Source organism: Syngnathoides biaculeatus, chromosome 15 (assembly GCF_019802595.1).
Source record: "Syngnathoides biaculeatus isolate LvHL_M chromosome 15, ASM1980259v1, whole genome shotgun sequence".
Taxonomy (NCBI): Eukaryota; Metazoa; Chordata; class Actinopteri; order Syngnathiformes; family Syngnathidae; genus Syngnathoides; species Syngnathoides biaculeatus.
The window spans coordinates 21,753,940-21,768,403 of record NC_084654.1 but is presented as its reverse complement, the minus strand read 5'-3'; the positions used below and the strand labels follow the sequence as shown (position 1 = coordinate 21,768,403).

The following is a 14,464-nucleotide window of genomic DNA, read 5'->3' as shown; positions in this document are numbered from 1 at the left end:
CGGTCTACAAACGCCAATGGCCACCACACTGAGGTCAGGTACGATACTTCCGTCTTGGATGACGTCGAAGGCGTCCCACCAGATGCAGCGTCCAATCATATTGCAGCGGTGCATGTCCTGTGGCCAATCACATTACAGGGATGCGTGTCCTGCCCGGAATCCGGCAACCGTTTTTCCTGCCCCCTTTTTCAGTCTCTCCTTGCCCGTTCGCCATTTTGAAGTATTCGAGCGAAGCTGAGGCAAAAAAAAAAAGCCCTTCGGTTTCAAACGTAAGGCTTTCCCAGGACAAAGCGAGGTGAGGCCCGAACGTGACACACATATGACACCCGGTTTAATGTCTTAAAATTCGTCGACCGAAATTTGACTGAAATGTCGTGGGGGGGTTTTTTGGGTTGCCTTTTTTTTGCGCTCGTTAGCTTGTTGCGGCTAGCCGACATCGTGGCAAGCTAGGCATGAGCACTTCAAATTTATTCCACGAAACAAGCTCACCTTTTAGTCCATTAATCACTTCAGATACTAAGCGAATCGAAGATAATTTTAGCTTTTATGGCGTAACTGTAATTTAAGACGTCATTGTTTTGTGTTGAAGCGTTTCGATGTCGTCGTGGTGAAGGATGAGCTCGGCCTTGAGTGTTCTTTTCCACGGTTGCACAGTTCTGCAACAAATCTGCTGCTGAAATATACTTTTAAAGCGAAGAAAATTGTTGAAATCCTGCAAATTATTTCTACTAACACGTGTGTAGTATCTCTTATTAAAGTGCTATTCCTTTACCGTGCTATTTTCCTTTGTGTCAATCAACTTTTTTTTTTTTTTAAATCTATGTCGAATAATTTTAGTGTAGTTTACTGTGTTTTAGCAAAGATTTTCTGCATATCACACGTAAGTAGCACCAAATTGTGGTCAGTCGTCAAACTGATCAGTGACATGGTTTATTACCACATTGAACCAGTTCTGGCTTTACCCACCTTCGTCGGTTGTATAGTTTTATTTTATTATTTTTTTAAGTGACGATTTTACATCCATAATGCATAAAAAGTGTCATATTAATTTTTTTTTACATTTTATTAAATATTTAATTGTCATTTGGTAATTTGTAAAGTAATTTTTGGGGTGGATTATTCTTGTTTTAACAGATCATGAGTGGGAGTCGAGTCTTCATCGGTCGCCTGAGCCCGCACGCCCGCGAGAGAGACGTGGAGAAGTTTTTCAAGGGTTTCGGACGGATCCGCGAAATCAACTTGAAAAATGGTTTCGGTTTTGTGGTCAGTATAAGCGGCCATTTTGTGCCGTTCGAGAGTCATCGCCTAACTTAATGTCTTTTTTTTTTTATGAGCCACTTCCACATTCAAAGCATGTCTCTGCTTTCCTGGAAGAAGAAAAGAAATGTGCATAATATTTTTTTTTATAATGTTAATTGCTATTTGATTTTTAATTTACACCAAGTGGGAAGCATTAATTTTTTTTTTTTTTAAATTGTAATTGTTTTTTTCCCAGGAGTTTGACGATCACAGGGACGCTGACGACGCAGTTTACGAATTAAACGGCAAAGAACTCTGCAGTGAACGGTGAGCTCTTTACGGTCCGAAGTTCACGAGCAGTTTTGTTTACTGCCGCTCACAAGGACTTTTCCGCCCCCCTCGTCGTTGCAGGGTTACTATTGAGCACGCTCGCTCCAGGAGAGGAAGGGGCGGTGGCGGCGGCGGTGGAGGCGGCGGCGGTGGCGGCGGCTCCAGAATGGGAGGCTTTAGTGGCTATCGCCAATCGCGCAGTAGTGGATCAAGGTACAAAATGGCCTCCAGGAATCATTTACAGTACACTGGCACACAATATCCCGTCTAGATGTCCTGAATCAGGAATCCATCTTTTTAATATTAAAATAAGAAGAACACTGCCTCTCAGAAAGCTGCTGCTGCTCGGCCACACACTACCTTTTCGCATGTTCCGTCGTGTACACCTTCAAAGCAACTGCTGCCCTAACTGCTAGTCTTAGTACTACGTGTTTTTTTTCCCCCGAGCTCACTTTTCTTGTGATGGGGTTGTGTATTCGCCCAGGTACGGACCCCCGGTGCGCACGGACCACCGGCTGATAGTAGAGAACCTGTCGTCGCGCATCAGCTGGCAGGTAAGACTGTCCTCGGCTTTTGTGTCCATTTCAAATACTCCCATGTATAAGTAATCTTAGCTTTTTGTACAATTAGCTTGTTTTTTTTTTCTTTTTCCCCCAAATTGATGCAAAATTTTATCTACGGGGCCCAAGTCAATGTGGGTCCCATTACCGAATTGGCCAACAATGCACTTTTTTTTTTTTTTTTTTCTCCCAGAGTGAGCAACAGAAAAGCAGCAGCTAACTGCCGCTGATGGCTATTATAATTTAAAAAAAAAAAAAAAAAACAGCCTTGTAATTGGTAGTCTTGTGTCAAAAGTGGCCAACGCACACCCTCCACGGAGGGCTCACAAGTGTGCAGCGCCCTCTCTCCTGGTTGTGTTCTGAATAGTGTCCATTTGGTGCCTCTCCTCACACGCAGTTGCCGCCGGTCTAAAGTCTTGGCTGGGCCCCGGTAGCGGGCGAAAGTGGTCTAGCGCAGGATACGGTAGCCTTAGGAGGTCCGTAAGCCGGTCTGGAGGTTCTGTGGGCTGGCATCCCCGACTGCTGTAACGCCCTCTCAAATCTGGGGGAGGGCCACCCCCCGCCCGCCCGCCGCCCTCTTTGGGGTCTTTTTCTGTTGCTGTGACGGGGTGTTGAGTGCCCCCTCGTCTCCCACTGCTACTACTTGCTCTCTGGTGGTTCCGTACTTGTGGAGGCCTGGAGGTCGAGGTCGTTTCTCAAGGGCTTAACACTGCATTGGTTCCCATTTGCTATTTGGACACGTGGCGCTATGCTAATGTCTTCCTGGTAATTGACACGGTAAGTAGCATTACAACTCATGTGATTTGTGTTTTATTTTTATTTTTTTTGTAGCGGGGCGTTCATGTTACCAACAACACACACGCTTAGCAACGTGCGCTGGCAGGGGTGGGCAAACATTTGTTCTCAACGGCCACATTTGCTTCTTAAAGATTTATATTACAATTTATAGAAGACTTATTTAAAAAAAAAAGTATGTATATAAATATATATATATATATTCATTCTGTTGAATTTTAATTAACCTATTGAAATTAGATGTTAAATATTGGGAATGCAACAATACAGAAAATTCACCATTCTATTCGATACTTTTGTGTAACGGTTCAATGCTTTTGAGATACATTTTTTGTCTTCTAATAAAATCACAGAAAAACGGGTGAATACCTAATTGGAGCTTCATAAATTTGTTAAAATGCATCCCATCTATTTTCCGAGCTGCTTAACCATAGCAGAATAAACATTGGACATTTGTAGTTGATAAAATTAATGAAATTAGCAATGGGATGAGACGGGAAATATGAACCGACAAGGCAGGTCAAATGCAAATTTAAAAAAAAAAAAAAAAAGTGCACGCAACTCCAATTTACGCCACAGTTCTGCGGAACCAAAGAAAATTCTTAACAGAATATTTGATGGATTTGAATAAAGTTGGAAAAAGTATTGCTCAGTGTGGTGCATATGGAATAGACCACTATCGAACTGTATTGTTACACCCCAATTATAGGTAACAATGTCAATTTTGCTGCTTTTATTTAAAGATAAAATGTAATTTTATTTTAGTTGAAGAATTATGGCATGAGCGATATCAACGTTTTAGCTGATTTTACAAAGCAAAACCATTAAAGGGTTGCGGCAACAATTAGCTTGACGAGGAAAACGCGCAGTGGGCCAGATCAAAGTATGGATACTTTGCCCACCTCTGCACCGTTGTAAAACTTTTCCACACTACATGACGGGCCAAATTATACGATACAAATAAATATCTTAACTAGCGGTAAATCATCTTCAATGGCTAAAGTTAATGGAGAAGATGAGGCACTTCGAGTGTCTTTTTTTTTTTTTTTTTTTTAATCATTTATTTAACAGCGCACTGTTTATTTCTTTAAAATTCCAGCCCCATATTTTCGTACACCCAAAAAGTCAGTCCGTTTTCCACTGCAAAGTACCGGCTTGGGAAAACTACAGAATCCAAACCCACACTCACACAGCGCAGAACTTTTCTGTTATGTCCGGATTGTGCCTGCCAGTCACGGTAAGGAGAGACGTTTGGATCCGAAAAGCGACGAAGGGAACAAAAGAGACATTGTAGAGTACAACGCCGCAGCCTCACCCGCAGTTAGCAACTTTGCATATTGTTTGTTTTGCTTTTTGTTTTTCCTCAAGCCATAATTGGAGAAATCTGCTCATCCAATGACCAACCAGCTGTCGTTTGTCAGCCATTTTTCCCACGCATCAATGGAAATAATTTTTTCCAGCGTGTCAAAGGTACCGTGCAGTGGAAAACGCTTTTATAATGACGTCTCCGTTTCAAAAGTAGCGATACCTACATTTTGGTCATTAACGCGATTGGCATGACGGCGTACACACTAGACTAGCCAGCGAGTGTGTCATGTGTTGCATTTGTTGCTGTGTGCTCACGTTTCTCCCCTCCAGGTTTGAACGAAACTATGGTTCCTGGCGGGCCGCCTTGCGGCGCTCTTGTTCTAACCGGTGCTCTCACACAGGACCTCAAAGACCTGATGAGAAAAGCCGGAGAGGTGACTTTTGTTGACGCACACAGGCCCAACAAAAACGAAGGGTGAGCTGCCGCGCGTCACATTTATCTTTTTCTATTTTGGGTCAAACACGAGTTGACTCTTACGTCTGTCGGGGTTTGGCCGCAGGGTTGTTGAGTTTGCATCCCGAAGTGACATGAAGAACGCCATCTCCAAACTGGACGGCACCGAGCTGAACGGACGCAAGATTAAGATCTTCGAGGACAGCCGAGGGTGAGTCGACTATATCGTAGAAGTTTTCGTTAGCGACTCAGGTTGTGACAGGAACAGCACACTGAAATATTCCGTTTGAATCGGGTACCGTAATTCCCTGCCTACAAGACTGCACTTGGTTATAAGCCTCACCCAGTACAGTTGTAAGGGAAATACTATTTGGTACAGACGTACACCACAGCTGTGCAAAAGCCGCAAGTGCCCACATTGAAACGAGATATTCACAAAAAAAGGCGGTACACAGAGTTTAACGCTAGCGCCGCCGCGTAAATGCTAACAAGGCACCGCGCTAACAGGGCCAGATTAAAAAAGAAAAACATACCGGTAAAAAACACTGACATACGGCAGTAACACGCTAGCGCAGCGCTGACAGGGCCAGGCCGGTAAAAGTCACTTCCTCGGCACATATATTCCACCGGTCTCACTCCTACCTTTTCCGCTCGAGTGTCCCCTTGCGGCCGTTAGAAAAAAATGCACAAATTAGCCGCATCGCTGCATAAACTGCAGGGTTGAAAGCGTGTTTAAAAAAAAAAAAAAAACGTTGCAGTTTATTGGATGGAAATTACGGTAATTACCCTACCTAATTTTGAATTAATAATTAACTGGCAGGTACCACGTATTGTTAACTTTTGTTGTGGTTTGGTAAATGAAATTACATTAAGTCCCAGAACAGGACATTAGCTCACAGGACAGGACATGACATGATTTGACATGAAATCACTTGACCGCAAAAGACATGACATGACTTTAAATCACACAATTTGAGATTAAATCCCTGGACAGGACAGGACATGAAATGAAATCCCAGTACAGGACAAGACCTGACTTATGACATAAAATCCCAGGACAGGACATAACCCGACAGTTACATGAACGGACAGGACACTGTCGTTAATTGTTGGGTAACTTTTGGTTTCTTTGAACCTTTTGTGGCACTTTTTCTGGACTAGAATTTGCCTTCGGTGGCCATCTGTACCCTTTCAGCACCACATTACGGTACACGAATGAGATTTTTGTTGATGGGGTGGTTCAAAGGTGTAGAGTGTCAAATAATTGCGCAAATCTAAGGTAGTGCGGGGAACTTAATTTAATCGTTTGCTCTCCCTTTCGCCCCTTCAGCCACAGCCGGAGCCGCTCCCGCTCTCGTTCCCGCAGCCGCAGCTACTCGCGCAGTCGCTCCCGCAGCCGCAACCGATCAAGGAGCCGCAGCCGCTCCCGCACGCCCAGCCGCACCCCGGAAAAGAAACCCGCAGGCGGCGGCGGCGGGCCCAAAGCCGGCGACCGCTCCCCCTCCCGCTCCAAATCCCGCTCCAAGTCCCGTTCCCGGTCCCCGCGCTCGCGCTCCCGTTCGCCGCCCCCAGCCCAGAACAACCAGTCGCGCTCCCGCTCCAGGTCCCGCTCGCGATCCCGCTCGGCCTCCGCGGAGAGCAAACACTGAGGCAAAAAGTTGTGTACATGATTTGTCGTTTATTAAACTCTGTGATGGGTTGGTTTGTTTTATCCTTTTTACTTTGGTCATTCTTAGTTTCTACGTGCTTCCACAGGAAAGTCTTGATTTTTCTCCCCCCCCCACCCCGCCCAAATCGGTTATGTATTTGTACGTCTTTGGTTGAAAACAAATTCCATGTTTGCGTCGCAGGTGGAGCAAGTGTAATCATTGTCATAATTGTGGCCACTGATTTTTTTGCACTCACGACTTTCACACTTAGAGAAACAAAAAGTCCTTTTAATGTACTTCGTTTGAACGTGTACATCGTTTGCGCGGTTAAAATATTAAACAGACAAAAGGGGAAAGTTACATCTGTTTGCTATATTATAATCGTTCAACTGATGTACATGCTCAGATCGAGTACTTTAATTTTTTTTTTTTTCAGTGCAGCTATAAACAAGATAACTTTCAGGACTTTGTAACAGGATGTTACACACGGGACTCTTAATAAATAATTTTCATTTGAAATAATAGCTTGTTCATTCTTCTAATGGTGAAATGTGGATTTTTTTTTTCTATTTTTGGATATGCCCTGCAAAATGTTGTGGTATGATTAATCTTGTCACAAACTGAGTCCTAAATTTATCATACCTTCAGAGTTTTACAATGTAAAAATTAAATATAGTGATTTGACTAAGTAAAATTTTTTAAGCTAAAATATGACCAGTATTTTTTTTAATTACTCTATTAGTGAAAATGACTCAGTCTGCTGGTTTTAGTCCTTTTAAAAGTCAACGTGATGCTGAATACTGACTCCAGAAGGGACCAAATGTAAAAAAAAAAAAAAAATGTCCCCCAAAATGTTTGAGTATTGTAGTACTTCTGGCGCACACTTGGGGGCAGTGCAATGTTATCTCAATGTTTGAGTATTGCCTGGATGCGTGTATAAGTTCTCTTCGTTTAGTAGATGAATAACGTGGATTTTAATGATTATAAGTTAGGATAAAAATTGCGAGGGAAGTAAAATTGGACATTTTTCCCCCTTTTGTGCAGAGTAACTTGAGCTCAATGAGTCATCAAACAGTTAAGTACAAATATGGGAATGTGGGTCAAATGTTTCCCAGGGAAGGACAGCAATGCTTTTTTTTTTATCATAATTTATTTCCACTTTTAAAAAGTCCTGGTGTGATGATTAAAGAGTAACAATTCATCGACACATTCTTTTGAAAATCATGCAACTAATAATATATTGAAAAAAGGGAGAAGAATCATTTTTTAAATAATAATAAAAAATTAATCAATCCTGAAGTTGCCTTCCATTCGCACATGATTAAAATCAAACATTAAAAAAGTCTTAAAAGTCCTTAAATGAATGAAATTAATAAGACTAGGGGTAAAATTAATTCATATAGAGTTAAGAATTCCCTTTAACAAAAGACAAAAAAATGCAACAATGTCACAATTCACGGTTTTATTCTGAATTTAAAAATATATGGATATAAATATCCTTATTATTTATTTATAAAGATACCCTTGTGAGGAGAAGCGGCTCAGAAAATGGATGAAAAAAAAAAAAGCAGTTCCAACTCCGCCCCTCCCGTCTGCTGGTGCGCCACTCATCGGCCCTCACAGGCGGGACCAGGAGCGGCGTGCTGTGGGCACAACAAGCCCGGCGCCGCGGTCTCTCGCTCATCTGCGCCACCGCCGCCCCTCACATCCCGCCCCGCGCGGTCCGCCCCACCGGCACCGCACCTTAAGTCAACCGAGACGACCTGACCGGCCGAGCGACGACGGGCTGCGGCCGACCGAAAGAGGGACGCTTCGCCCTCGACCGTCGCACGAGCTTGACCGAGGGACGCCTCTCCTTTGCCCCCTCCCGGACTCACATCCGACACTTGACGCCGGCGTGCGCCAACACTCCCGACCCGGGCACCATGGCGGAGAGAAGTGGCCGGCTCAGCTTCCCCGGCAGCGGGGCTCTCAACAGACCCGTGCCGATGAATTTGTTCGCGACGTGGGAGATCGACGGCTCTTCGCCGAACTGCATACCGAGGTAAGCCCGCCGCTGCAACCCCCACAGCCGTGCGGCGTCGTTTGAGAAACTTCCAGCCGGGCGGCGGCGGCGGCGGCGGCGGCACCACCATTGCCACGCCGGGCTCCTGCGGACTGGGTGGGGGGTGGGGGGTGGGGGGCACTGCATGCAACTGGGAGGGATGCTTAGCTACACACCCAAATGCCCCCTCGCCCCCCCCCCACCTTAGAGTTAATATCACAGAAAACAACACTTGATTTCATTTGAAAGGAATAAAAACATAATGTGGATCAAATAAAACAAAAACATTTACATTAATGCCAACGTCATTCATCCTACATTGAAATAGGACACTTCATTAGGAACCCCTGCACCCATCCATCCAATCCAGTTTTTGGACTGTTTCCCACCCGGCCGTCTCCATTTTTCTTTTTCTCAAAATACTCCATCCATCCATCCATCCCTCCCTCCTCTGCACCACCACTCATCCTCACTAATACGTCACGTGTGCTGGAGCCCGTCCCGCCTCATTTTGGGTTGCATGCACACCCTGAACCGGTCGCCGGCCAATCGCAGGGTGCATAAAGACAAACAGCCATTTGCACCTACGATCATTTTAGTCTTCATGAATATTTTTGGGGCGGCACGGTGGATCAGCTGGTAAAGCGTTGGCCTTGCAGTTCTCAGGTCGTGGGTTCGATTTCGGACCCGCCTGTGTGGAGTTTGCATGTTGCGTGGGTTTTCTCCTGGACTCCAGTTTCCTCCCACATCCCAAAAACATGTGACATTAATTGGACACTCTAAATTGCCCCAAGGTGTGATGGTGAGTCCGACTGTTGTTTGTCTCCATGTGCCGTGTGATTGGCTGGCGACCAGTTCAGGGTATACCCCGCCTCCTGCCCGTTAACAGCTGGGATTGGCTCCAGTACTCCCCGCGACCCTTGTGAGGATAAACGGGAAAAAAAAATGGATGGATGGATGGATGGATGGATTTTCACAAGAACCATGGAAGTTGACAAACTAGATTTGCCTTTGCGGCCCACATAAAATCCTGTGGCGGGCCGGATATGGCCCCCGGGCCTTGGGTTTAACACCAGTGCATTACAATGGATGGATCTTTATGTTTGAAGCCTGAAATGTGGCGAAAGGTTGAAAAGTTCAAGGGGGTCGAATACTTTCACAAGGCACTGTAAATTGCCCCTCGGTGTGATTGCGAGTGCGGCTGTTTGTCTCGATGTGCCCTACGACCGGCTGGCGACCAGTTCTGGGTGTGCCCCGCCTCCTGCCCTTTGACAGCTGGGATAGGCTCCAGCAATCCCCGTGACCCTTCTGGGGATAAGCGGCGAAGAAAATGGATGGATGGATGTTATCGTTAAGCTAGTGGAGGTAGAACCTAAAATTCTTGTTTAATTTTGTGTTTTTTATTTCTTTGCAGCAAAAAGTGTAAATCTCCAACATATTTTCAGTTTTATTGGAGACACAAAGAAAAAACATTTTAAAATGTTGAAAAATGTTTTTTTTTTTTTTTTTTTTCATTGAATAGCAAATAAATAGACCGGGAAAAAGGTTTAGGAGCATTCGCGTGGTTGTCAAGAATCTCTCGCGTGAGCCTACGAGCACAATTAAGCGTCAAAAGTCTGATTTTGCGTGCGGGGGCGTCGCCACATGTGATTTCAAGAAGCCTGGCCGCCTAATAGCCTCGCGTCTCAGCGGCCCCCCCTCGGAGCCCCCCCCCCCCCCCCCGGGCCCAGCGAGAAGTCACGGCGGACACGGATTAGATAAGGAAACAAATCCATCACGAGGGGAATCTCGTGGCGACGAGTAAAAACAGAAGCATTGTTTCACCGAGCTAGCAAGGATCTCATGTTAGCACACTAGCATTAGCCAGCCATCCATTTTCTTAGCTGCTTAACCTCACAAGGGTCACAGGGGTGCTGGAGCCTATCCCAGCTGTCGTCGGGCAGGAGGCGGGGTACACCCTGAACTGGTCGCCAGCCAATCGCAGGGCACATCGAGACAGACAGCCGCAGTCACAATCACACCTACGGGCAATGTGGAGTGTTCAATTAATGTTGCGTGTTTTTGGGATGTGGGAGGAAACCGGAGTGCCCACCCGGATTAAACCCACGCAGGCACGGGCGGGGGAGAACATGCAAACTCCACACAGGCGGGTCCGGGATTGAACCCGGCACCTCAGAACTTTACCAGCTGATCCACCGTGTCCCCACTATTTTGATTGGATTTTTATTTGCTCTTAATTTGAAATGTTTTTAAGATGTTTTTGTTAATACTTCTTTTGTCATGTATTTGTCTTGTTTATAAAATGCACTATATTAATACATTTACTTTATACTAGCTCAAAAATGATACTAAATATAGTTTTTAATCATAAAACCTTGCCCTCTTTTTTTATGAACATGGGCCTACTACGCTACTGTATTTTAATGTGGGTCATGACTTGGAGGAGTCAGAATATTTTTAGGCGGAACTTCCGGTCCGTTTGAGAACCACTGCCCTGAAATTGTCTTCAGGTACTCCGGTTTCCTTGTGCATTGCAAAAATATTCCAGCCATCCATTTTCTTTTGCCGCTTATCCTCACGAAGGTCACGGGAAGCATTTGCCCCCGACTTTATGCGTTTCGGTGGGAAAGATGGCGGACTTTGTCCCTTCCTGCTATGTGAAGTAAATCGCGTATTCTGCCGCTTAGCTCCATCCATCCATTTTGTTAGCCGCTTATCCTCACGAGGGTCACGGGGGGGTGCTGGTGCCTGTCCCACCTGTCAACGAACAGGAAGCGGGGTAAACCCTGAATTGGTTGCCGGCCAATCGCAAGGCTCATAGAGACAAACAGCCGCACTCACAATCACACCTACGGGCAATTTAGAGTGTCCAATTAATGTTGCGTGTTTTGAGGATGAGGGAGGAAACCGGAGTGCCCATCCGGAGAAAACCCACACAGGCGGGTCCGGGATTGAACCCGGGACCTCAGAACTGTGAGGCCAACGTTTTTTTACCAGTTGATTCACCGTGCCGCCCTTAATAACAACATAAACGACAACAAGTTAGCATCTATGCACAAACGGTGCAACACATGTAGACAGACAATATGTTAATACTCACAGGCATACGTTCTTAATCCTCTGCAAAGAATGACTACTATTACTGACATACTGAAAATGTGAGTGAGGACAGTAAGATGGAGGGTTTTTTTTTGGGGGGGGGGGGCTGGAATGGATTTACCGTGTTTCCATTCATTCGAACGGGGTGAGTTGATTTGAGATTGAAATTTTGAAAGTTACAAGTATGCTAAAGGAAATGTTTAAGTATCTCCAGGCACCGCTGTCATTTTTTTTTTTAACGTACATGTCAGCTTATGCAATAATATGAAACGGCGTCAACTCCTAAGAAGAGCGAATATCGGGCCACAGCGTGAGCCCCGTGGACCGCCGTGTTCCAGGGTCGCCCGGCCGCCGACGCTGGGGACAGTCGCCCTTTTGTCCGCCAGGGATGCTCGCGCGGCGGGAATGCAGAGTAGGACGGCGGAGAAGGCGGCGAGAGCCCCTCTTTGTTCGGACGCCTCCCGCTTTTGTTCTCGTCGTCCTCCTCCTGCATTCGGGGAATCTGCTCCGTGGGAAGCCTCGCTCGCGTTCGCGCCTTCCTTTAGCTGTTCATAGCCTCGGCTAATACTTGGCCAATAAAAAAAAACACAAAAAAAAAAAAAAACCCAAAAAAACTTGAATTAACATGACAAAACTTGGCCATTAAATAATAACATATTATATATATATTCACAAATGTTATTGTTGTTAAAAACAAGAGGCAGTGGTAAAAAAAAGATCATTTTGTCAGATGTGTGTGTATGTACTCTATGTATTTTTTTGTACATTATATATATTTTTACATTATTTGGGGTTAAAATAAAAAACTAAAAGAATGCAAGTAGGCTCGAGCACTCCCCGTGACCCTAGTGAGGATAAGCGGCAAAGAAAATGAATGGATGGATAAATGCAGGCCAGGTCATAAATAATATAATTATAATAACAATAAATGTAATAATAATAATTAATAAATAAATAAAAATGATGAAATACTAATAACAAACAATTAAATATATAAATAAACATAATAGTATTAACAACAATAATAATTATTAATGCAATAATAATAATAATTGTTATTGTTGTTAAAAACAAGAGACAGTTGTAAAAAAGATACTTTTGTCAGATGTGTGTGTACTGTATGTATTCTTTTTGTACATTATATATATTTTTAAATTTAAAAAAAATAAATAAATGCAAGAAGGCTCCAGCACTCCCTGCGACCCTCTTGAGGATAAGCAGCAAAGAAAATGGATGGATGGATAAATGCAAGCCAGATAATAAATAATATAATAATAACAATAGATGTAATAATAATGAATAATTAATAAAATAGTAATAATAACAAATAGATAAATATAATAATAGTAATAATAATAATTATTATCATTATCATTATTATTATTAGTAGTATTACTACCCTAATAATAAAATGGCATGATTTATAAAATCATAGTAATACCAGAAATGTCCATCCATCCATCATAAGACACATGTTCATAAAATGTAACACATATTCACAATCATTATTATTTCTCTAGTCGGAATATAGAAAGACCCCAAAAAATGCAAATCATAATATTTCAAATGCTAAACTGCTAAGCTAATGTGAGGTAAGTGCGCCAAGCTATGATCAGAGCTAATAATGCTAAACTCACCACCAAGTTAAATATGCCTATCTTGAAAGAAATTAACCAACAAAAACAACAAAAAAGATAGAAGACTTTCATATTAATCTTGTGAGATGAATGTAAATATCAAGTGTTTTGTTCCCAAAAAGTCGATTAAAACAAAGCTAACGCTAGCTAACCTTGCGGTAACCTCCACCGGATCTCCCTTTTTGTCTTCTTCTTCTTCTTCTTCTTCTTCTTCTTCTTCTTTTTCTTCTTAATGAAATGGAGTCGATCTTGTGACGCCGACCAAAACGAGGACCCGTCTCGTAGGTGACGTTCCGCTTCCCGTCCTCCCTGCGAATCTCAGTTTTTACGTAAGAGCAAAAGCGCCAACGCGGCAAAGTCGCGGAGGACGCCGCAGACGCCGGCTGACATTGCGCAGTTGCAGCTTTATTGTTACAAAGTATTTGCTCCGACGTCGAGGCCCACCTTGTAGTTATGGCTTCCCTCAGAGGGCCGTTATGACTGTGAAACTCGAAAAATATTGAAATTATGAGGAACTATTTTTGGAATCGGAAATCAAGGGTAATGACTTTTTCAAAAATACTTGTAATATCACAACATTATCATTTATGGAATATGAGAGAGGGGGCGGTTACGGTGGATCAGCTGGTAAAGCGTTGGCCTCACACGGGTTTGATCCCGGACCCGCCTGTGTGCAGTTTGCATGTTCTCCGCATGCCTGCGTGGCTTTTCTCCGGGCACTCCGGTTTCCCCCCCACATCCCCAAAAACATGCAACATTCATTGGACACTCTAAATTGCCCGTAGGTGTGATTGTGAGTGTGGCTGTTTGACTCCATGTGCCCTGCGATTTTCCCGGCAACCAGTTCAGTTCTAACCGCGTCCTAACCTGCCAGCACTCCCTGCGACCCTTGTGAGGATAAGCGGTGAAGAAAATGGATGGATGGACGGATTTTCACAGGAACCATGCAAGTTGACAAACTGGATTTGCCCTTGTGGGCCACGTAAAAATCATGTGGCGGTCCGGATATGGCCCCCGGGCCTTGAGTTTGACACCTGTGCCTTACAATGCCATTTGTTTGTTTTTGCGCAATACAATGCTGAGGTTTGTTTTTTGACATTTGAGATTTTCACAAATTTCCTAGCTTTTTTTTTTCTTTGTTTTTTAAATGAATATAACCTGATATTTTTTGGGGATATTTCATCCTGTAAGTAAAACTGTTAGTGCATTATTGTCCTCGCCATCAGCGGGATTTAAACACATTAATCCGTTCCATGCACGCACGCACGCACGCACGCACACACACACACACACACACACACACACACACACCCGGCAACGATTTCGCGTCACTAAATGAACATTCCACA

General features: G+C 44.0%; 2 protein-coding genes across 3 annotated transcripts in view; both read left to right on the top strand.

The window, feature by feature from the left end:
- Nucleotides 1–133: 133 nt before the first annotated feature.
- On the top strand, nucleotides 134–6,395 carry srsf5a (serine and arginine rich splicing factor 5a). Its single transcript, XM_061844418.1, has 8 exons — nucleotides 134–295; nucleotides 1,135–1,263; nucleotides 1,496–1,566; nucleotides 1,651–1,782; nucleotides 2,054–2,123; nucleotides 4,634–4,707; nucleotides 4,793–4,897; nucleotides 6,017–6,395. Exons 2-8 carry the CDS (start codon nucleotides 1,138–1,140, stop codon nucleotides 6,333–6,335), a joined length of 897 nt encoding a protein of 298 aa, XP_061700402.1. The 5' UTR covers nucleotides 134–295; nucleotides 1,135–1,137; the 3' UTR covers nucleotides 6,336–6,395.
- A 1,575-nt stretch (nucleotides 6,396–7,970) lies between these two features.
- pacs2 (phosphofurin acidic cluster sorting protein 2) overlaps nucleotides 7,971–14,464 on the top strand; it is a 36,762-nt gene continuing 30,268 nt past the window's right edge. For both annotated transcript variants that reach the window (XM_061844434.1, XM_061844433.1), the window contains exon 1: nucleotides 7,971–8,379. In XM_061844434.1, the coding sequence (XP_061700418.1) occupies nucleotides 8,261–8,379 (119 nt within the window). In that variant the 5' untranslated portion in view covers nucleotides 7,971–8,260. The remainder of the gene's footprint in view (nucleotides 8,380–14,464) is intronic.